At 37.6% G+C, this 25761-nt stretch overlaps 1 protein-coding gene across 1 annotated transcript in view; it reads left to right on the top strand.

The window, feature by feature from the left end:
• The first annotated feature begins 634 nt into the window (after positions 1–634).
• LOC131856953 (uncharacterized) overlaps positions 635–25761 on the top strand; it is a 50917-nt gene continuing 25790 nt past the window's right edge. Inside the window, exon 1 of the mRNA XM_059208920.1 lies at positions 635–1198. Within this exon, the coding sequence (XP_059064903.1) occupies positions 635–1198 (564 nt within the window). The remainder of the gene's footprint in view (positions 1199–25761) is intronic.

The raw sequence follows: 25761 nt of genomic DNA, 5'->3' as shown, positions 1-25761 counted from the left end.
AGGATTATACATCAAGGATTTGATAGTCAGTCCTATAGAAGGACAATTGGTGGATGTTTTGTGGAATTTACAGAAAAAATATAGGAAAGATATAGGTTTCCTTTGGATTTGGTTTTGAAATACAAAGATACATTTACCATCTTAGTCAGCAAAGACAATTATTGTAGTAGGGATATTGAACCAAGGATCGCTTTGATTCTGGAGTTGTCTTACCAAGTTTTTGTAGAGTTGGTTAAATCAATTTTTTTTTAGATTAATATTATCAATCTAGATAAGGATCCCAATAAACCCCACTATGGGATTGTTGAAGAGCTCAAAGAAAGTTTGAGGGAAGAGAGGTCAAAAAAGGAATTGGATAAAATAATGAAGAAAATATATTGTGACATAGGATTGCCTAGAGTTGTAGATGTCAATGGGTAGAGATTGACTAGATCAACTTTTACATCACCCCAGGTAATATGGTGTTCCTCCACAACTCCTACTCTATCTGCATCCAATGAAAAAAAGACACCGAGGAAGAAAGCTAAAGCTCAAAGATCTCAATGTTCAGTAAGTCAAGGAGGTTAATAGTACCAGCGATGAAGAAGTAGAGAACAAGAAATTTTTCATTAGTCCAAGGACTAAAAGGACTAAAATGGAGGATTTTGAAGGAAAGGATGATGCTCCTCCTACCAAGAAGACTAGAAGCCAATTTGTTGTTGAACCAAAGAAAAGTGTTCAAAATAATTCAAGTCAAAAGAAAGGTGGAAAGAAAAAGGAACAAAAGGTAGAACCATCTTTTAATGTGGATAGTCTTGTTAATTCTATGTATGAGAATGAGTCTGTAGAATATGATATAGATGTCTATAATAAAGCTCAACCTATAGATAAAGAATTAATTGAGAATATAGTGGTAAGATATTTGATTATATGTAATCAAAATTTATGTGATATTCAAGATTTTTTCCCTAATATTCTATATGAGGTATTGACAAAGAAAAGAAGCAAGGTTGTAGAAAAAGAAAATGATATTCAGATTGTTGCTATTGATAAAGCATGTAGTCCTTTGTCTAAGGATGCTAGAAGCAAGATTCAACTTTCTCTTAATGTAAGATTCTGCCAAAAGGAGAGAGTAAATCTTATAATGGGTCAAGATCCAAATAAAATCAAATGTGTTATCAGAAAAATTGATGATATTGCAGCTGAAGTTTCTTCAGAGGTTGTAAATGTTGGCATATGCACACTCCAATGAGACATTGTAGGTGATTGAAGGTTTTGTCATTGATGGCAACCTTACAATCCTATGGCACCAACAAGGCATTACACCAGCACTAGCAAGATCAGACTCTACATCGACACTCAAACCACCGGCACCGGCAGAGAAAGGAAGCATATCAGCACAAAGGCCGACAAGATTTTTGTTATATTGTATTTTGTTTATTATTGTAAAATCTTTGTAAGTTGACTTGGCATCATTGTAAAATGACTCATATAAGAGAGATCATTATAGAACATTTAAAAAGGAAGAAAGAAGAATATATTTAGGCAAAATAAGGCAGACCTATTATGCAAATTATAGGTTAAGGGTTTATGTAAGAAGCAGAGCAGAAACTGGTACTAGATCTAGCATTATAGATGCTATTCTGAATGTGAAAATTGATGTATGTGAATGGTTAAAAGATGAGTTGATTGATAACTTAGGAAAAATCAAGAAGGATAAGAAAGGAACATTTAGATTTGGAAATCTACTTGTATGCTTGATGCTACACATAACTAAACAGGTTCCCAGTATTGGCCATAAGAACCTTGGATTTGATATACCAGTAGGGAAACAGTTAACAGACCTATTCAACAACATGGGTGAAAACAAAGAAAAGAACATTCATGACTATTTTCAAGCACTAAAGGTTAGGATGAACAAAAGAATTAGACTATCATAGAAAATTGTCAACAAATACAAGGATGATATATATTTTGTAATAAAAAAGGATGAGACTTGGATGGAAGTAGTCATCCCAAGAACGATTTGGGTAATAGAGATGGGTTATGAGACTGATGATCATATAATTGAAACTTATGCTAAAGCACTTCTGGAAGCACCAAATGAACCAAAGGAAGAAGTATTTGGTAGTGCTGAGACCATAGAAAAACAAGTTCAATCTAAAAAGAGAGTGAAAAAGGTTGAAGCAGTTGTGAGAAGAGGTTCTAGATAGGCTAAGGCTATTAAAGAAGATGTATTAAAACAAACCGGTATCACTAAGGATGAGTTAGGAACTCTATAGCCTGAGACTCACCTATCACCGGTAGCCACTTCTTCGGAGAGTCACATGACTGCATCTTTCAAAAGAGTTGTAAGGAAAAGGGATCCTTCACTGGCATCCACACCTTTGTCTAGAAGGACTAGACAAAAACAACAGGCAGTGAGGTCTTTGGTTAGACAGACAACACCAAAGAAAAAGTTGACACCAAAGAAGAAGAAGACTAAACAAAACATGGTCCCTTTTGACAAATTGCTATATGAAATCACAAAGGAAGGGAAACTCAAAAACATAGGAAAGGTCTATGATACACTGTCAGCAAATGACAAAGAACAAGTTGAAAATAGTGTCATTTTACACATGGACATCTATAAGAAGTTCTTAATGGAAGTAATAGATGAAGTACCAGATGAATTGTTCAAAAGACTGGAAGCAAGAAGACAAGTTGTTATAGAGCTTGATAAGAGAATCAAAATTGAAAAGTTACTTGTTGTTTACCCAGTAAACTCACCTAAGGAGATAGATGACTTAATTGCAGAACCCAACTGGTCAGTATTCTCTACTGCACACCGACATATTGCATTAATGGTTGGAAGAGTGAATGAAGTAACAGAGGAAATAGAAAATGGATGGGATATATTCCTAGTTGAGAAAGAAAAATAGGAAGAATACAGGAACCCCAAACCAATAAAGGTATACCAAAAGGAGAGAGACAAAGGAAAAGGAAAGGTTGGTGGACCTCCGAGCATCAAAGTAAAAGATAACTTATCCCCACCACCTCAAATTGCATCATCAGTAAAAACTACTGAAGATCAACCAACAAATGAGAGTGTGGACATAAAGGATACTAATCCTAATCCTGAGGTACTATACACAGTTGGTGTTGATACACAAAAGGTCAACATTGTGATAGACAAAGAAACAACCAGCAAAACAGATATGGCTAGTGAGCCACCAACAATTGACAACATTGACAATATTGAAAGGAAAGTTGAAGTTGATAACACAGAGCAATAGGTAGAGACTCAGACTGAGACTGAAACAGAGCAACAAATAGAGAGACAAGTAGAGCAATAGGCTCCAAAACAGGAACAGGCTCACATGGAAACAGTGCCACCGGCAATAGGAGAAGGTCAAAAACCATTGCTTAAAGAAATGGAAACACAGACTGACCTACCAAAGGTCATTGCAAGCTTGGTTACTTCCTCCACCGGTAGAATTCAGAATGTTGGTTCCTCCTCAACAGATTACAAATCAACAAATGTAATTGAAGTACTTTTGGACTCCATCAAAAAGATAACAGATTGTAGTTCACAGACTTATAAAGCTATAGATGACACAATCCCAATTTTGAAGGTAATAGCTCCTAACTATAATATAGACAATAAGGATTCTTTAAAACAACTTGATACTCTGTGTAAATACATCACTGAGAACACAGTGACTATTGAGAAAATAAAGGAAGAGACATTGAAGAATAAGGTAGTAATTGAAAAGAAAAAATTCTTTGAAGATCAAATAAAGAAGTGTACTAAGGAATTTGACACACTTGTACCAGAACTATGTAACTTATTAAAGGAATTTAAAACTCTGTACAAAGATACTTGCAAGACAAACTTTTGACAGTAGACATAGATAAGAAAATGAGCAAGGTACAGGATGAAATCAATAAACTTGCAGATAATTTTGTTAACTCACCAGATACATTATCAGTTTTTGAGCAAAGGATAACAAGTTTTGAGGAAGAATTACTCAAGTTAGAAAGAGAAAAGGAGAGAATAGTAAATAAGGCAAAGCATTTGAGACTAAGACTAAGTCCAAGATTGGACTATCTAGCATCATTACGGAAGGAAATATCTGAGGCACTAGTACAGGGACAAAGAACACCAGCAAAGCATATGCAACACCTCACCGGTACAGTTAAAAGAACAGAGACAACAATAAAGGACAACAAGAAGTTTATGGAAAGTATAAAATTGATTTTGGCAAATCTTTTTCAAATTGTAACCACCCAGTTACAAGGTTAAGTGAGACTACAACTCTACTAACATCTTGGCAACCTTTGTCATTGATGCCAAAGGGGGAGTAGTAGTATGAGAAAATAACCAGCAAAAGACTTATCTGTTTAGGGGGAGCTCTTATATTTTTGGAAACATTTTTGGATTACAGTTTTGGATACACTTTTGAATTTTCTCATGAGTGTTGCCATCAATACCAAAGGGGGAGATTGTTGGCATATGCACACTCCAATGAGAAATTATAGGTGATTGAAGGTTTTGTCATTGATGGCAACCTTACAATCCTATGGCACCGACAAGGCATTACACCAACACTAGCTAGATCAGACTCTACACCAGCACTTAGACCACCAGCACCAGCAGAGAAAGGAAGCATACGGACACAGAGGCCGACAGGATTTTTGTTATATTGTATTTTGTTTATTATTGTAAAATCTTTGTAAGATGACTTGGCTTCATTGTAAAATGACTCTTATATAAGAGAGATCATTTTAGAACATTTAAAAAGGAAGAAAGAAGAATATATTTAGGTGAAATAAGGTAGACCTATTATGCGAATTATAGGTTAAGGGTTTATGTAAGAAGTAGAGCAGAAACCGGTACTGGATCTGGTATTATAGATGCTATTCTAAAGCAGTACAAGATACTGGATTTATATAATCCATCATTGTAAGTCAGTGAGACTTCCCATTGAGTAGTGAGCTCTAGGCAGTTGGCCTTCCTGCATGTGCAGGCCCCTCTTGTAGCAATAATATTCTCTTATTGGCTAGTAAGTGAATATTGTGGGTCACAAATCCCACAAAGGTTTTTCCCCCACCGGGTTTCCTCATTAAATCATTGTGTTATGGTGTGTTTTTCATGTGGTTGCTTTTAATTCTATTTATTGCATTATTTCTTGCATACTGGTACACTGTCATAATATGTTCTACATGTTTTAAGTTAAGAAATTAAATACACTAGTTAGATACTGATTCACCCCCCCCCCCTCTCAATATCTATGAGAATCCCAACAGTAAAGTCCTTATCGGCTCCAGAAAATGAAAATAAAAATTTGTGTGTCGGTGAAACTAGTGGAAATGTTCCTGTGTTGGAAGAAGAAGGAAAATAGACACCATTTGTTGGAAAGAGACACTACTCAAATCATTAGATGTTGTCATTGATGGAAACTCAAGTCATCTTACTCATCCACAGTGATTGATTTTCTTATACCGGAAGTCTGAGTGTAGATTTGGTCAAGTGTGGTAAGTTAGAATAGTGCATCTCATAGAGTACAATATATTGATCGGTATTTCATTTCAGTTAAATATTTTGTGTTGTAGATATAAGGGAAGCCTAATAGATTTATCTAGTACCTTATTCCATGATTTTAGCCTCCGCTAATAATTCATGTGTAAGTTAGGAGATTCGGTGTACAAGTTTTTTGGTTCAATAGTGAACTATGGATGACTTGTATGATTGAACATTGTGTGGAATTGTTGGAGTGGATTTCGTGATTGTTTTTGTGTTCGAGGGTGTTTAGCCAACTTATGGGGATAATGTGGACAATTATTTTTGGTTCACATATGCATTGGAGATCAGATTAAGCCAACTTTTCATACACATTTGGTGAATATGTTATATGTTCTTGAGCCGACATGTAGCCGATGTAATTTTGTATTGTGGATCTATAAGGCCGATGTAGTTGATCATTTAGAGCATGGAAAAATGTTGTGTGATCGATGGTGTGCAGTTTAATGTGCGCAATTCAAATATTTATGCTGTGGATTAATGCAAAATAGTGAAGCAGAGCACGATAGGGCAGAGTATGAAATGTTTGCAACTGTGCTTAATCGGAACTATAATTTGGCATTTGTAGATGCTATTGTTTATTTCATGTACTTTAGTAATCTATTCTACTTATTTTGTAAGATAGTTGGTCTTCCTTGGGTTGTATCCCTTGATATCTTGAGTAGTGAGCTCTAGGTAGTGTGCCTGAATGCATGTGCATTCTCATTGTAATATTTATATACTTCTGCAAAGTATTTATATTGTGGATTCATCCCCACCATGGTTTTTCCCTTAACTAGGTTTCCATGTATAAAAATCTTGGTGTTATGGTGTGGTGGATATTTACTTTATGTGTTTGTATCTCTCTTTTATTGATTTGCATTAAGTGCTTGAAGGTTCAGATTAATAAGGTTAAAAATTTCATAACACTGATTCACCCCCCTCTCAGTGTTCCTTGATTCCAACAATTGGTATCAGAGCCTAGTCCCTCGGAAGAATTCTAACAACTTGAGGAGGATCCGGGAAGGAAATTCAATGGATTTTAGTAGTCTTCAACATTAGCTTCTTGTTGCACTTGGTGATCTTGATCAATCCTGTAATGGAAAAAATTTGATTTGGCAATTTACAAAATAGAAGGAGAAATCACCAAATCAATTTTTACTTTGGGGGAAATTTCCTTTAGATTCAAAAGAGGTGAGGAATATACTAGATTCAATCACAAATTAGATAAGGACTAAATACTAAGTGGATTGATTGATTATGATGGGTTTTTCCCTCTTTTGTAGATTTAAATGTTGATTTAGGGTAAAGTACTGAAATTGAAGACAAAATTGAGAAAATACTAAGCTACAGGTTCGTTATTTTGTCGTGCACGTGGATCTTAGTAGAATAAGTTGATTCAGATCTACCTTGCAAAAATGCCATGAAAAATCAAGGACCATGGATCTGCCTCTTGGTCCTCCGAATTTTTCACATGTCAAAAAGGGTTTTTTATGTCTCTGTGTTTGAAGCTTATTTCCAGAAGTACAAATTCACACATGTTTCCTGCACACAGAAAGAAGGGGAAAATGTTGGGAACGAGGGTTTGCCTAAATCAAACCCCGATTTACAATCAACATTGAATGAAATATTGCAAATGCTTGAAATAAAATAATGAAAATTTATACCTTCAAATATGCAATGAATGATGATGATGCTTTTCTTCTTGAATGTAATCACATATGTTGTATGAAATGGCATGAACATGAAAAAACCCAAACACACACATGCTTGTAAATAAATGATGTAATGTTACTCCACAATGGATAGATGAAGAATATGCAGTCTTGAAGACCTCTAGAGATGCTTGGTGATGAATTCTCCAATACTCGAATGCTTGATCTCTCATGTGCTCAATACTTCATGAATGTAATAGTTGATCAAATGAGAGGGGAAAATCTCTTTATATACCCGTCTGTTGTCAAACTTATTAATGTTCCAACATAGGCTAACATGAAGAAACCATTCTCGCTCACATTTGAGATAGGGCCTAGGGTTTGAACTAGGCCCCAATTAGGGAGGACCAGGGCACCACGCCCTAGTCCTACCCTAAATTGGGCCAGGTTCAGGGGTCCCAGCAAGGCACAAAGTGAAAATATGAATTTTTTTGCATGTTGGAGGAATCAATTGGTCCAAATCAAGTGTGAGGATGAGGACACTAAAGCGAGGGCCCCAAATGCGGTCAAATTTACAAAGGCTATATTTTTAGGATGCTACATTTAGCCCCCACTTTAGTGGGAGTATTATCTTACGCAAATACTCATGGTAAAGTAGAAGAAAGAGAGATGAAAAAGATGAGAAATGGAGAGCAAAATGACAAGGAGTACAAGATATCACTAATTCTGAGGAACCCAAGCTCCCAATCTTAGGATCTTAACTCACTCAAACATATGCAAGGGCACACCAAAACAAGACAAACAAAAAGGCAAATAAGGACAAACAAAGGCAAAAAGGCACAAAAAGACACACAACAAATGCTAAGAACCAAAGACAAACAAGACCCCAAGTCAACTAGCCAAAGAGACCTCGATATCAAAATGTCTCAACAACTAATATCATTCTTGAAAGATGCCATCTCATGAGCACAAGCGATCACATAAAAGAGCAAAGCAAGTATCATCCATGAACTATCAATAGTGTTACTGCGTTACTCATTCCTCATAACAAGAGCGAGTCATCCTACTAATAAAATTCCATTCAGAGTCCTTGTCTTTCTTGTAACACCTTAGTTCAAGCCCTTAGTACGTTTGTAAATCGTCTTTCAATCAAAAAGGTCAAGTTTTAGTAATTGGTTGAACTCTGTGAACACATTGAACTATATTGAACAGGATTCAACAGGTTCATTTAGGTTCCATAGGTTCCTAGGTGTTCGGGAAGGTTTTCATACTAACATTTTCTTCAAGTGTCTTGCAGTGGCTCTTTTAAAGTTTCTTGTTCGGTAATGTGTTACTTAATTTCTCTTCAGGTGTTGAACTCATTGAACCAAGTTTAAGAGGTTCAAACGTGTTCAACATGTTCAATATAGCACAAATGGTCAGCAACTTGGCATAATTAATTTTCTCAGCAAAGATTTTCCTTGAGCACGACATACATCTTGAACTACCTGAACGCCAATGAAGTCTGTTCATGATGTTCATATGTGTACGAAGTTGGTGGGTCCCACGGGTTAAATGATTTGATGCTGCATTTATTGCCAAATATGCGGAAGGTGAACCATGTCTTCAGTGACGTCAATCCTTGGCTTTTCGAAGTAAGTAATCATTTCGAGAACTAGCGGTTACTTCAAAAATGCCGCCATGCATTCAATGCATGCGTGCGAGGTCCAATCCACAAAATTAACACAATCAGACTGAAAATTAGAATTATTGCATTCAATGGTTCCACATCATTACCCTCACTAGAAGTTATGAAGGATTATTAGTGCTCTGAATTCATTCCTCACTGCTACGGTTTTGTTTTTTCTGGATAGGAGTCTTGTTTGCTGCTAGTCATTGTCTGGTTGTTCAACTGTGAAGGTGAGTCCTTTTCTTGTTCTCTCCAGTAGTTTTTACTTGCATTTTCTCTCTCATAGAAAGGTTTGCTGCAACCAATTAAGGCATATTACTTTGAATTATGAAGTCCACACTACATTTGTTCGAGAATGTTTTTAGCCTCGCATGTATTGAACCCATAGTTAGCGATACTGACCTTTAAGGGGAAAATATTGAGGTTTTAAAAGAGAGGGTGTTCAAGGGAATTGACAAATCTTTTGGTGTGGAGATTTTGAGTAGTGGTCTCATAGAAGTGGTAGCTTTTCCCCTAGCCATTCCTTGCCCATAATTGATTCGGGAATGTATCGCTAGATACGACCTAGTCTCTGAGATCATTAGGAGAGACAATGGTGAAACCCTTCTGGCCATAAATCATGAAGTAATTTTCTCCATCTTCAAGATACCTAATTACCAGTTCTCCAACTTTTCCCCTGCTCAGTGAATCATCGAGTTCAACGTGGACAAAACTGGACACCGTAATAACGTAGCAAAATTCTTGCTGAAGGTCCCTCAAAGAGGTGGTTCTAGGTTACCCAAGAATCCTAATAAGAATCACATGTTGCCTCACATTCATGATGTTATGATTTTGTTGCACTAGGCTAGAGGGTCTACTGAAGCTTACAACTTCGACAACTAGATTTATCGCTACGTGCAACTGGTTTTGGAAGGGAAGCAGTATCTTGATTGGGCTGAATTGATTGCTGATTCAATGAGAGAACAACTGAGTATGGCTAAACAGTTCAAGAAGTACTTCTTTATGTCTTCATATCTCTTGTATTATTTGGCATGTGTTAAGGAGTTAGTTGGAATACCAAAACAACTCACTGAGGAGGATGTTCCTATGTATGAGTTCTATCCCATGCTGCAAAAGGATAAGGCCTTGCAAGATTTTAGAAGGGTGCACAATGCTTTTTTAGGCAACTTGTGCCATGAATTGAAGAATATGAAAGCCAAAAGGATCTCCAAGGATATGCAGACATTGATAAAGAGGTTTGGCAGTTTCTATATCTAGTTTCCACACTTTTGTTACATAAGGATAGGCAGTTTTGAAGGGGAGCCTTTCAAGCTCCCTCGTTTTTGTTCAGATTGCTTTATTCTGGTGGAGATATGTAGGAAGCTAACTTCTATAATAAAAAAGGCACAACCCAGGAACAAATGGGAGGGTCATTTTCCCATCCAATTGGGTGTGTTGTCCTACAGTTCGATGTCTGACACTTTGAGTATTAGAGCAGATCCTAGGAATTTCAGCTTTTCCTTATACCCTGAAAAGAAACGTTTTGATAATAAGGGTTTTTCCCGAAGTTTGGTCTAATGCCATACCTCCCAATGCCACAATTGGTAGACTTTTGGGAAGACTGTAGTGATGAGCTCGAGGTTTTTAAAAAGGAAAATATTACAATGGTGTTAGAACAAGTTGTTTCATTACAGGTAAAGTTGGACACTAAGGGGCTCGAAGAGGACTATCTAGAGCTATTCGAACCAGGATACTTAGCCCATGCAAAAATTGAAATGCCTACAACTGACTAGTTTGAGGAAGAGAAAGATGATATACAATTAAGGACCAAAGGAGTTTTGGGAAGGACCGCAACATGGGTTGCTAGGAAGAAAGTAGCGAAATTAGGCGTTAAGTCTAATTCTACGAGAAGTAATGAGGTCCCTCTATGTTCACCAAAGCATTTTTCTCACAATGCTTCTATGCCTATTCATGTAGGTAAAGATAACAAGCCACCCCAACTTAGACATAGGTCTAATTTAGCTTTCGATTTCTATACTCCTCGGCATACCCAGTCCTAAAGTGCCACTCAAAGAAAGATGGATCAAGCAAAGGATACAGGGGTGAAAGATACATTTCTTGATGCCCAAATATTTGAAGTTGAAGACTTGGATAGCGATGTTGCTAATTCCCTAGATTCTCATACGGTGACCATGGCTATGACACCACCTTCCAAAGTGATCGAAGGAACAACCAGTTCTAGTGCAACTCCTAAGTGGTTGACCACTTCGGTGAACAGAAAGCGAAATTTTCTTCCCATGACTATTTCAATTCAAGAAATGGTCGTTAAGTACACAAAGAAGAGCCCCAAGCCAAAAAGGTTCAAAACCGCTGCCCACCTAGAAATTGATGAAGAAACTGGAAAATGGGTCGCTGAAATCGCCTCATACAAACCCAAGGACTAAAACAAGGAATCTAGCCTCGATGATTTTGAGATCACAAAGGTGGAACTGGGAAATATGAATAGAGACTCAGACAATCATTTCTTCTAGGTATCGGCAAAGAAAATGCTCACGAGATCGGAGAAAGATGGGTGGGAAAAGAGAGAGCTAAAGCGACACATAAATGTTCTTGTCGAGTTCATCGACAGTATTGGTTGCTTTGGGGCACTCCCAATATCTCATGCTACAGAGAACTTCAACCCAACTTCGCCAGAAAATAAAAAGTTAATGAGTCAAGTTCAATGGGCCAAGAGTATTGCAGAAGCCATGGAGAAATGGATTGTGGGAATAATCAAGGATAGGGAGAAGTATATCACCGACTCCTGGAAGTTATGTGGTGAGATACAGAGTCTTATCGCCGAAGTTCAAAATTAGCTTATGCCGTGGGAGAAAGAGGAACACAAGTGGCATAATATCTTGCCTTTGTCCACCAAAATAGAAGAATATGGAGTTACTAGGTTTCTGACAGAACACTCAATCAAACTGGTAGCGGATGAATGTCAGCTCTTTGTGCTGAAGAAAACCATAATGTGGTGGGTGCTTACATTCAAGTCTATGATCTCCAACGTTAAGACCTCTGATTATGAGCTCCAGGATCTCCAATGTAGTATAGTCAATGATAACAAGGTGGTTAACCCTGACCATGATTGGCAATTGGGAATTTGCAGGTTGAACACACAGGATGCAATCAGAGCTTTCTGGATAAACATGGAGAAAATCAAAGCCAAGGGTAATTTCACTCCGAAAGATATAACAAGGGTGGCTGGGATTGAGTCCATGACCTTCATTGGAAATGATCAGTTGCTGAAGCATGCCGAAAAGATGGTGAAGCACTGGTGGAATAAGGAGGCGGTGAAGGCAAAGCTCAATGCGATGAAGGTTCAGAACCAATCTATTATTCAGGAACTCACAACTGCCCACGACACCCACGAAAGGAGAGAGGACGATGATGATGGGAAAGCGACATAATACATTGATCTAGGCCTGGTTTCCTTTATTTTTGTAATTTTTCATGTTTATGCAAAGACTTTGGGACATCTGTCCCAAAAATACATCTCATTGGTCTCATAACTATTCTGGGGGAGGTCGTGTTTTCAGGGAGACCTCCCCTATTCTAAAAACTATAAATTAAGGAAAGATCGATAGAATAGGGGTTAGATTTGGTGACAAATTTTGGGTTGGTTTTTGTTTTTCCTCTGTTTTTGTAAAGTTTCTATTTTGTGGAAGGAAGAATTAGAATTTTAAATCTGGAATGGAAAAGGATTTATAGATGTATTATCATGCCTTTGTCACATAAGAATATATATATATACAAAGATCATACTGTTTTGGGAGAAGGAAAATCTGTGGGTTTTGAATCTGTGTAGACACATATCTTTACATATTCTTATCTAATCAAATAACAGTAATCACCTTTCTATTGCAGAAAATTATTATTTTTGTGGTACTCCTTCCTTTGAGTGTTTGTTTTCTTTTAGAAAAGACTCGTGTTTGAGAACAGATTCGGTTTCTCTTATCTGTTCGTCCCTTTTTGAAATCATGGAAGTGGTGGTTTGAACTTTGATTCAGTTACTTTCATCTCTTGTATTGAAAAGATTGGAAAGATTGTTTTTCTCATAAATATGTGTGAAATATTGGCCTCTCATCCAAGAATGAAGTAGGCAGCCTTACATGCTTTCAGGTTAAAAGCTACTGCTCAAATAAAATTAATTAAATTATTCCTTGAATAACTAAAATAGGAAGCTATACCTATAGAAAATTCAGAGGGAAGTGGTTTATACAACACTTGTCCAACTATTTAGTGGAACACTTGTCTTTAAAAGAAGGCGACAGAGTTTAAAATTGATCATTTTAAGAAAGGAGAAATCTGTTCACTAACAGATTTTTGGTGACTCTGCTGGGGAAGAACGACAAGACAAGTAAAAATTTCAATAGACCAACATGCTTTGAGTTTGAAAGAGTTGTATTCAAAAATAACAAACAATACTCATAGGCCTGCCTTGCGTAAAATAGATTCCCAAGGTACATGAATATTGTTGGGTTTAAAGGAGTTGTTGAGGACCCGAGAACCCTAGGGGTAACAACACTGGATTCTCATCCTTATACTAGATCATAGAGGAGGGAAGGAATAATTGATAATTGTTTTGAAGAATTGTAAGGGTTCTCATTTGCTACAAACTTTACTCCCAAAAGAAACGCTAAAAGTAGGCCTTACTCTCCTGTTAGAATTACTTCTATACCCTCTTCTTCAAACCCTTGGCAAGCACTAACACTTACTGGAGTTCAAGCTCCTCCTCTAGTAACCATTTATCCTGTGTTCATTATGGCCCAACCATGGGGTGCCGTTGTTGGACCTCTTGCTCTCGCAGCTCATAATCCGCTCCCAAAAGGGGCGAGGGATGTCCTACCTAAATATAATGGAGATGGAAAAGTCTTAGTTGAAGAGCACTTGAATTCTTTTAATGTAGCCACTGGGATTCTAGCAATCCAATATGAAGATGTGGCTGTTAGGCTTTTTGCTCAAACTCTTACTGAGGGGGTAACAGATTGGTTCAGTCATCTGCGAGCAAGATCCATAACTGACTGGCAAACAATGAAAACTGCTTTTGAGAAAAGGTTCAAAAGTGCTGATGATGAACATTCGTTACTGGCTCAACTCACACAAATGAAAAAAGAAACTCATGAGACAATGAGGGATTATGTAGCTAGGTATAATAAGATTATCCATAAAATTCCTCAGGCCAAAAGGCCAACCACTGATAATCAACAATGTTTCTTCATAAATTCCATGCCTCCTGATGTAGGTTTTCACCTTAGAAGAAATAGGTCAGCTGATCTTGAGACTGCACAAAATGAAGCTATACAACTTGAAGATGATCTAATAATAGCCAAGAAATGGAGGAAAGATGTACAAACTCCTCAGGGTCAACCTCAGGCATCTACCTCTTCCACTGACCCAGTTGTTCAACAGCTTGTCAATGATATGATTGCTTTGAAGAGGTAGATACCAAAGCCTAGAAATTCCTATCCACAACCTTATCAGGATATAGGCAAAAGAACTCCAAATCAGTATACCTATGGACGACTGTTGCAATTACTTGTTGTTCCACAAAGATTACAAATAGAGGCACCTCCTGACAAGGGTATCATGTGTTCATTCCATCTTACCACAGATCACGATGGGGGTTCTTGTCCTGATATGATAAGACATGTTCAAATGCAAAACACAAAGGATGAATTAGGTGAGTTCACTGAAGCAGAGAAAATTCAAGAGGTACCTAGCAACTCTGGATCATTCTACCTTGAATATGAGTCAGATTCAGAAAGAGGTAGTAATATTTTGGTGACCCTTGAAGGTCCTGCATGTGTGATTCTAACAAGGAATCAAGGAACTTCCTATTCTTCTCCTTTTGTGAACCCTTCTAGAGGTAATTTCAAAGGTAAAGATCCCCCAAACAATAGCTTTTCATCTCATTCAAAGACTCATGAGGTTAGGATTTTGCAAAGGAATCAGGAAGATAACAATAGCTCTTCCTCTTCCTCCTCCTTTGACATCATTGAATTTTGTAAAGCTTCTACTATTCAACTTTCCACTACTGAGTATTTGAAACTAAACCCAAAAGAACTAGATAAGCTGGTCAAATATGTTAAAGGAGATTCTTCTTCAGAGTCCTTGGTGAATGAATGTGTGGAGAATAGTGATTTGATTGCTGCTGAAGAATCTTCATCTATTTCATGCCCATTAGCTAACTTGACTGATCCCTATGCTTTTCATGATGCTAAAAATGGGCTTGAGGTTGAGGTTCCAAAACCTAAACCTTTCTACATATCCCTTCTTCTGAATGGTCAAAAGCTTAGCAATTGCATAATAGATTCAGGGGCATCAGACAACATAATGCCTTCACCTATTGCTAGGTCTTTAGGTTTAACTCTCACAAAAACATTTGGGAGATTATTTTTGATGGATGGGAAACAGGTTCCTCTTATTGGACAGGTAAAAGACGTCCAAGCAGAGCTAGCAACATGCCTTGATAAAAGAGTAAAATTGACTATCCTGGTTGCTGACATTCCCACAAGTTATGGGATGCTCTTGAGTAGAACTTTTTGTAAGGACCTTAGAGGAGAAATAAAGATGGACTGGTCTGAAGCTATTATTCCTCTTGGAAAATAGAAAATCAAGCTTGAACCTAAGTCGAAAAATAAGTACACTGTTTTTCCTTCAAATAACCCTAAAGCCCAGATTTTGTTTCGAGAATGCAAGTTTGGAAACTATCTCATCCTTGCACCTGGCTAAAGGGAACCTAAAGAAGTAGTTGATGGACTTGGTGGATTGTGGTAGATGGAGTTCGATGGAAGTTGCGCCAACTCTAGCTCTGGAGCAGGGGTAGTTTTGTTGTCACCCAATGGTAATATTTTCCCTTTTTCTTTCAATTGGATTTTAAGAATACTAATAATACTGCAGAGTATGAGGCATTATTATTAGGATTAAATGAGGCCAAATGTAAAGGTATCAAATTTCTCAAAGTTAAAGGAGATGCAAAGTTGATTGTCAGATAGGTGAGAAATGTCTATATAGTTAAGAATGACCGATTGAGACATTATAGAAATAGGGTTTGGGATGAGTTATAATTCTTTGATGCTTTCTCGATTGAAGCCATACTGAGGGATCAAAATAGTAGGGCAAATTCGTTGGCCGTCTCGACATCACTTTTGTTACCACATCCAAACTTTAAGGATAATTCATATAGGATGGAAATGATTTATAGGCCTAGTGTCCCTGATAATGTAAATCATTGGCAAGTATTTGATGCGGATGCTCAAATCAAATATTTTTTGGAATGCGTTCAGTCATTCTCCCAATCATATTTTGAAGGTTCTGCAAATAACTACAAGGAGTTTAGTCCAGACCCAGATGTTGATCCCATAAATAGTTTTATTCAGCTCAAAGGCAACAAAATTCCGAAAGGGCTAGTGACTCTAGAGAGGTTTTTCACCAGAGATGATGCGTTCATAGGCAAGAAAGTCCCCAAGGATGATGGGAAAGGAAGTTGTGAGAAAATGAATCTAGGCAATCAGTCCAACCCAAAAGAAGTAACAATTGGCAAGTGTTGTTCTCCAGAGGGAAAATGAATACTTGGCACACTACTGAAACAATACATTGATGTATTCGCTTGGTCCTACAATGATCTAAAGGAGTTTAGAGATGGACACTTTTAGCATCAGATTCCGTTGAAGCCAGGCGTCTCTCCCTTCAGACAAAAATTGAGAAATTTCAACCCCATAATGGTGGATGCAATTTTTAAAGAGGTTGATAAAATGCTTAAGGCCAGAATCATATATCCAATTCATCACTCTACCTAGGTAGCCAACATTGTGCCCATAAGGAAGAAGAATGAAGAGATTCGTATTTGTGTCGATTTTCATAATTTGAATTAGGCAAGTCTGAAGGACAACTATGCTTTACCCAATATGGATCACATTCTGCAGATGGTATCCGGGTCAAAAATGATGTCGATGTTAGACGGTTTTTTTGGTTACAATCAAATTAGTGTTGTAGAGCATGGACAACACAAGACAACATTCATCACTCCGTGGGGAACATTCTCATATAATCGTATGCCTTTCGGTTTAATAAATGCTGGAGCCACCTTTCAAAGAGCTATGGATTCCTCTTTTAAAGATTTTCAGGATAGAATTATTGTTGTTTACCTGGATGACCTGATGGTATTTTCTAAAGAGAGAAAGAACCATCTCAGAGATCTGAGGGTAGTTCTACAGTGTTGTCAAGAGCATGGAATCTCCCTGAACCCAAAGAAATCAATTTTCTGTGTTACAGAGGGCAAACTGCTAGGACATATTGTTTCAAAGGAAGGAGTCAAGATTGATCCCGAGAGAGTTAATGCAATTCAACATCTTAGTTTACCTTCAAACCAGACTGGAGTAAGGTCTTTCTTTGGTCAAGTGAATTTCTTAAGGAGATTCATTCCGAAGTTTGCAGAAACTACAAAACACATCATCAGCGTGTTGAGTGAACAACATCCTTTCAAATGGACTGAAGAGGCCAAAGAAGCTTTTGAAAGAATCAAGGGTTCAATTGCAAATGCGCCTACTCTCATTAACCCGGATTTCACAAAGGACTTCATTTTGTACTGCTATGCCTCAGAACATACGATGTCTGGAATACTATTATAGTTGGATGAATCTGGGGCCGAAGCACCTATAGCATTCATGAGTATTTCACTCAAGAAGCATGAGCTTAAGTACTCACTCTTGGAGAAACACGCCTTTGTTGTAGTCAAGGCTGTGAAATAGTTTTGGTATTATATTCTACACTCTCACTCTTTGGTTTTTGTTCCAGACTCCGCAGTGAAAAGCATTTTAACTTAGCAAGCGGTTGGACTAAATAAAAGAGCAACTTGGGTAACAAAAATTCAAGAATATGATTTAGATATTCACCCTACACAGATAGTCAAAGGACAAGGTTTATGTAGGTTAATAGCAGAAAATGAGATGGAAACAGAAGCAGAATTACCATTAACTCTTTTGGTTGGATTGCAGGATACTTGGTTCTCTGATGTGGCCTATTATTTGACTTATGGCAACTGCCCAAGTCATTTGTCAGCCAAAGAACAAAGGAATCTTAAATTAAAGGCTGCTAAGTATGTAATTTGGCAGGATGTTTTATACAAGAAAGGTTTGGATGGAACATACTTAAGGTGTGTAGATAAACCTCAACAATAAAAACTTCTGGAGATTTATCATGGTGAAGCCTGTGGGGGGCACTTCTCATCATCCGTCACTGCTTTCAAAATTTTGGGGAATTATTTTTATTGGCCAGGCATGTTTAGGGATGCATATATTTATGTTAAGGAATATGAGAAATGCTAACTCTTTTTTGGGAAGCCACATTTAGCAGCCCTGCCTTTAAGGCCTGTGGTAGTAGATGAACCTTTCAAACAATGGGGCATTGATTTCATAGGGTCGATAAACCCTCATTCCAGTTCTGGTCATATGTACATTTTGATAGCAACTGACTACTTTACCAAATGGGTGGAAGCCATTCCCACTAAAAAAGCAAACTCAGAGGTTGTGTGTAGTTTTCTTAAAGATTACATCCTAGTTCATTTCGGGGTTCCCCAAAAGATTGTTGCAAATAACACATCATATTTCTCTTCTGACGAGTTAACTATGTTTTGTTATGAGCATTAGATTACTCTCTCACATTCCTCTAATTACTTTCCACAGGGTAATGGACTGGTAGTGTCCAGCAACAAGAACCTGATAGCCATCATGAAAAAGTTGATTGATGAAAATGCTCAAAATTGGCATAAGAAGGTATATGAAGCTTTGTGGGCAGATAGAACCATGCCCTGTTGGAATAATGATATATTTGTCATTAGTGAATAACACTTAGCGAAAACACTTATTCGATTTTGAATGCTTACCGAGCTCATCATTCAGTCCACAGCCTATACCGAGCATTCGGCAAAGCTTACCGATTAAACAGTTCATACCGAGCAGTAAGACTATTACCGAGCATATGAAACAAACAGCAGTAACCGAGAAGTCAGTTCTTACCGAGTTACCAGTGGTTACCGAGTGACACTATATCTACCGAGTCACCGTAGCTACCGAGTTCCAAGCTACACTTTGGGACTAGTATGGACCGAGCTTCTACTCTTACCGAGAGCATGACGATGCCGAGTACTGTAGTGGATGCCGTGTATCAGAAGATCACCGAGCCAGCTTGAGGAACCAAGTATCTACCAACTCAGTAATATTTTGTTCACCTATGTAAGGCCGACTTAAGAATGAGTTTATGTTATTAATTTGTATGAGGCCGACTTTATGAAATGTAAATGTAATTATGGACGGTATATATATGTGATGTATTATACCATCTGTAATCCGAAAAATGTGAAAATGTATGTAAGATGTATGAATATGCTAAATTAGAAAGAGCAGAGCAGAAACTGCATTAAGGCAGCAGACCAGAACATTTTCGCAGAGTCAGTAAAGGAGTAGAATCGACATATCTATCTCAGAAGGAGATCAATACTCAAAGGATCTTATCAGCAATAAAGTTGTAAGTCAAGATCTACTATTGCATCCTAACAGTTGAATCAGTTTGTAAATCCTTTTACCGGGTAGACTTAACAGTCTTTTGTAAATCTCTTAACCGAGTGCATACTTCATTGTATGTTTGTAAATCCTCTAACAAGGTGGACCTAGCAGTCCAAAATTTGCTTCTAACAGGGCAGATCATCAGAAGTGATCATTGTAAGCCTTAACCGGCCAACTTTTACTGCAGTACCAAAGTTTTGTGGGTACCATCCCCACCCCAGTTTTACTTTCTATTTGAAAGGTTTCTGGGTCACCAAATCTTTGTGTTAAGTGTTATGAATGATTATACTTTCATGCATACAGTAGATTAAATGAATGAATGGTTTAATATATACAAGTGCAGAAATGAGTTAAAAAGTTTAAGTGTTACTGATTCACCCCTCCCCTCTCAGTAACTTGGTTAGTCCTGAATATTTTCAACAATTGGTATCAGAGCATTGTGGTTCTCAGAGTAAAAGTTTGACAGCTTGAGAAAAGGTCAAGACAATGGAGATATTCAGACTTGACAAAGCTATTGAGAATGAAAAGCTAGATCTGGAAATGGCCATTGCTCAACTCAAAGAAGCAAGAGAACATCTTTCCCAATCCCTAAAAAGAAGGAAGGAACTAGCAAAAGAAATAAATGATCATGAGTATGTTGAAACAAAAATTGAAGATCTCTTTCCTACAAGTAGTTCAAATGAAGTAGATGAAGCAAACAATGCAATCAAAGAACTCCTAGAAAAGAATGGATTACTGCAAAAAGAAGTAAGGATGCTAAGAAGAGAACAGGAAATTCAGTCTGCAAGATTTTGTGAAATCCTGGAACAAAGGAATAAAATGCAAAATGAAATAGAAGGAAGAAGCAATGAAATTGTACAACATGAAGATCTCACCGAGCAACTCTCCAATGCAAATGAAGAGATCAGAATTCTCAAAGAACAGAATGAAAGTTTGAAAAATGAGCTAGATATTCAAAAGCAAGCAAATGAAAGGATGATGAAAACTCAAACAGACTTGGATCAATTAAATGAGCAAAATCTTCACAAACAAAAGGGTAAAGCTGGTCTTGGTTACAATGAAGAAGGTGAATCTTCCGAGCAAGGTAGCCAAAGAAATCAAAGACCTACATGCAATTACTGTGGTAAGACAGGTCACACATCAAACAAATGTTGGAGCAATGGAAAGACAAGATTCAAAGGCAAATGCTACAACTGTAATCAGCATGGTCACAAGGCCAGTGAATGCAAGGAGAAACCAAAATTTGAAGGCAAATGTCACAAATGCAAGAAACAAGGTCACAAAGCATCAGAATGTAGAACAAAGATATTCACTCCAGCAGAACAAATTGTCAAAGCAATATTTGGTTGGGATTACAATACCTGGTGCAGATGTCATTATTGTGGAGAATATGGACACATTGGGTTGAATTGTACAAGGCATCATCTAAGGAAGAAAGATACAACCATAAGATGTTATACATGCACTGAACTCGGTCATATAGCCAAGAACTGCATGAACACAAAGAAGATTGAAGATGAAAAGAAAGCTAAAGCTGACAACATTCGGAAACAGATGAGACAGCAGTGGGTTCCTAAACCTACCGAGCAGGATAATTCAAGCAATGGTCCTGTCACTCAAGAATTAGGTGACCCCACCATTACAAATTAGATCCATTAAAGAAGATAAGGAACTGCATCTTCAAAACCTTACCATAAGCAGTTCCAAAATACAAAAGCATAATCGATGAAATCAGTATTTCCGATACATACAAAAAATTCACTTACCGAGTTGAATGTTACCGAGCATGGTAAAACTGCAGACCTTACTGAGTTAGGTCAGAAATAAGAACACCAAGTTAGGTCAGTCTTACTGAGCAATCGCTAAAGTCATTAAGTCATCTCACCTACCCACTTATCAAGCATTAATGACAGAATTTTAATAAAAAGGGCAAAATCGACTTCATTCTTCACCGCGTTATTCAGCATTCGAAGAGCTTAGGTTTTCAAAGTGCTTAAGGAGATTTAAGACGAATTTGCAGCGAAGAATCTAAAAGGAACTCAGGTTATTCAGCAATGACTTCTACTAGCACAACCAGCAGGAGCAAGGCGAAGAAGACTTCCAATATGTTAGTGAAAGGAGTTAAATGGACAGCGCCGAACTTCAAACTCGTTCCAGCGATCGCAAAATCACTCGACCCAAGTGGAGCACAGTCCAGAATTCCTTCCAAGGTACTTCTCATCAATGACATTCATACTCATTTCAAATGCACTATTCAGGAGTTAGGGACTTTGGAAATGGACAATGCCCTAGATCAGCTATGTGTTGACAAAACCCTGAAACCCGTGCATAGACATTTGGAAATCAAAGGCTTGACCCATATCCCACACCTACCAAGAAACTTTCAAGTAAAATGGATTAGGTATGTATTGAGCCGTGTACATGATGGGCAACTTTGGTTAGATCAACCTATCTTAATAACAAAGAAGATGATTCATAGAATCACAGGATTACCAATGTTAGACAAAGCAAAATCCACCAAAACCCTAGGTCGGGGCGAATTGCAAGAGTTAACTCAAGCCGAGTGGGATGGCAGAGGAATGAAAATTAACAATGTATCTGATGTTGAACTTAAGTTTGGTATTATTATCATTGCATATAAGCTGTATAGTTCCAGTAGGCTAAATAGTGTGGCATGTGAGGCGGTAGACCTTGCCTACAAGGTAGTAAAGAAGAACATGGATTTTGACCTAGCAGAGGTTTTACTAACACAATTCAACAAGAACATGGACAGTATAAGGACATCAAAGAATAATCCATGCAAATTTGGTTCTTTGTTGATTTGTATATTTTTCTATGTACAAAACTTTTTCCCTTCTAAAGGCACGGTAGTATGGAGGAAGGATACTCCAATTTTGTATCAGATAAATGAGTTTATAGCAGAAATAGGTCAGAATTTTGAGACAATAATGGATAATTATTTTGAAGAATTTAAGGACAAAATGAACAACAGGTTCAGGATTCCTCCTAAGTTGGTAAAAGATTACAAGGATGATATATGCTTCATGGTAGACTGTGATAAAGTTTACATCCAGGCAGCCATACCCCGAGTGGCATGGGTAAAACCATTACCCTATGAAATTAACATAGATGAAGCAAGGGATATAATAGAAGCCCTGATAAATGAACCAGCCATTCCCAACACCCCTGCATTTGGCACTTATGATGAGGCTAAAGCCAGAATTGAGCTTGAAAACAAGCTTCCAAAGGCCACCACCAGTACCAAGAGAAAGGCAGCTAAAACAGAAGAAACAGAAGAGGAATCAGAGGAGGAAACAGAAACATCAAAGAAGAAAGGCAAAGTAGTAATCACAAAGCCCAAACCTAAAACTGCAGTGTTCACAAGGAAAACCAGAAAAGGGCAAAAAGAAAGTGAAATTCTATTCAGGAGACCCCCTCCTACCTTCGAAGAAAAATTGAAGCAGTTGGAACAAGGATCTGGCATGTCTAACTTCAAGACACTGAGGTATGAAAACAGATCAGATGCAGAAAAGATGCAGATCGAGGAGCTTTTACTGAACAAAATGGGTAAATGGAAATATACCCCAGATGATATCAGTCCTCAAATTCCAAATGAGCTTCTAGACAGGATTAGACCAAGATGGACTTCAGCAGTGCAAACTGTCAAAGACATTTATGCACAAACCTTAAAATAGTTGTTACCAAACCTGACATATAAAGAAGTTAAAGAGGCATTAAAGAAGAATGAACACCAAATGACACTTAGGTTTCATACCTTCTTAGTTCTCTCCAAGCAGATAGAAGTAATAGTAAATAATGCCACAATTGTGTGGAAAAGGATATATAATCTGCCAATGCCATCTGACCCCACGGTAACAACTGAGGGTGAAAAAGAAGAGGATGAAGAGGATGAAGAGGAGAAGGAAGAAGAAGAAGCAGCTGAGGAAGAAGGTGACACGGTGATAATAGGTGATGAAGAAGATGATCCTGAACAGGTAGCAGCAAAAGTCATTGCATCTCTTCCTCACTCACCGCAGAAAGGCGTTGCATCATCACCTTCAGCCAGCAGGATTGTGAGCACAGTAGCTACATCTATTGCTCAATCCTTGCCAATCACCTCTCAGCTCCAGACTCCAATAGTTACCTCATCCACCGAGCTGCAGAGCATGTCATTATCTACTGGGATGCAGAGTGTTGCTTCTACCGAGCAACAAGTGATTTCTTCAGTCACCGAGATCACAACTTCTCCTGCAGCAGATATAGTAAGTTTTGCAACCTCTCCAGTTTTGACACATTCTTTTGCACCTATCAGCACTCCTGCATGTACATCAATTTTGGAAACAGTCGGTACATCCATGAGTCTTCCTATTCCAGTTATAACAGCTAGTCCAACCTTATCAACCATTATAACTACATCAAAAGATAAGGTAGTAAGCACAGAAGTAATACAAAAGACACCTTTAAAACTTCTGCTTATCGGCAAGGCTATAGAGGAAGATATAGATCTGGATAAAGAGATTGTCATACCACAAATAGACCTCAATACTGCATCAATTGATGAAATGAGATTGATCAGCCAGATGTTAGAACAGAAAGCAAAACAAAAACAATTAAGAAGTGAGAGAGACAGGGAATTCAACATCATAAATGGTGCAAAGACCATTCTTACAGATGCCTTAGGCATAAAAGTTGATCCCTCTCAACACATTTTGCTACAACTCGAAGAGGTTGTGAATAGATTCAATGAGGACTCATCAGGAGAAGAGAAACTGATAGAACGAACCGAGAAGAAATTTGATAACAAGGTGCTTGAGCACATTGCTCAACAGATAGCAATAAAATAAGTTGAATTGACCACTAGTTTGGCCAAGTTAGAAAATTCTTTTAATAATGTAACTTCATTCTTTGCAAAGTTATGTGATGTCACCGAGTTCACAAAAGGAATCAGAGATCAACTGAAGAAAGTTGATGATGATCTGAAAGCAAGTGCACAACAGTTGCAGCTTGACCCCAGCTCAAGCTCAACTCACCATTCAAAAATCAGAGTCCTATCAGATAAGCAATCAGAATTGCTTAGGGAAGATGCAAGGATCCGGTCTACATTGTTAGATATTCAGAATATGATCCTCCCTAACATGGATACAATGCAGAAACACATTACACATTCTAAAACATTGATCCATGATAACAGTTTTTCAGTTGCAGAGCATGTAATTGAACTATCAGCCAAAGTTCAAGTTGCATTGTCTATTTGCACAATTTTGCAAGGAAATTGGGATAATACCTTGGCTCATATCAAACAGGTACACTCAGATTTTATCTCATGCTTTAATATCTCTATTTGAGTTATCTATTCTTTGGCATTATTGTCAAAAAGGGGGAGAATATGGAACATATTATTAGAGACAAGGGGAGAATGTAAATAACAATTGTTATAGAGATAAGTATAGAATCATGTGTATATTCTATGGGGGAGTTATGTATAGTGAGATATACAGGTATGTACAGCAATCTACAATTGGTATCAATTTTGAAGAATCAAGTCAGCATGACAGATTCATTTTTGTCTCATAAGTGTTTTTGCCACTAATGCCAAAGGGGGAGATTGTTGGAATAATGATATATTTGTCATTAGTGAATAACACTTAGTGAAAACACTTATTCGATTTTGAATGCTTACCGAGCTCATCATTCAGTCCACAGCCTATACCGAGCATTCGGCAAAGCTTACCGATTAAACAGTTCATACCGAGCAGTAAGACTATTACCGAGCATATGAAACAAACAGCAGTAACCGAGAAGTCAGTTCTTACCGAGTTACCAGTGGTTACCGAGTGACACTATATCTACCGAGTCACCGCAGCTACCGAGTTCCAAGCTACACTTTGGGACTAGTATGGACCGAGCTTCTACTCTTACCGAGAGCCTACCGACTCAGTAATATTTTGTTCACCTATGTAAGGCCGACTTAAGAATGAGTTTATGTTATTAATTTGTATGAGGCCGACTTTATGAAATGTAAATGTAATTATGGACGGTATATATATGTGATGTATTATACCATCTGTAATCCGAAAAATGTGAAAATGTATGTAAGATGTATGAATATGCTAAATTAGAAAGAGCAGAGCAGAAACTGCATTAAGGCAGCAGACCAGAACATTTTCGCAGAGTCAGTAAAGGAGCAGAATCGACATATCTATCTCAGAAGGAGATCAATACTCAAAGGATCTTATCAGCAATAAAGTTGTAAGTCAAGATCTACTGTTTCATCCTAACAGTTGAATCAGTTTGTAAATCCTTTTACCGGGTAGACTTAACAGTCTTTTGTAA

Source organism: Cryptomeria japonica, chromosome 7, assembly GCF_030272615.1.
Source record: "Cryptomeria japonica chromosome 7, Sugi_1.0, whole genome shotgun sequence".
In the NCBI taxonomy this organism is placed as follows: Eukaryota; Viridiplantae; Streptophyta; class Pinopsida; order Cupressales; family Cupressaceae; genus Cryptomeria; species Cryptomeria japonica.
Note: the sequence above shows the minus strand (reverse complement) of the source record. Positions and strands in the feature narration are given on the sequence as shown.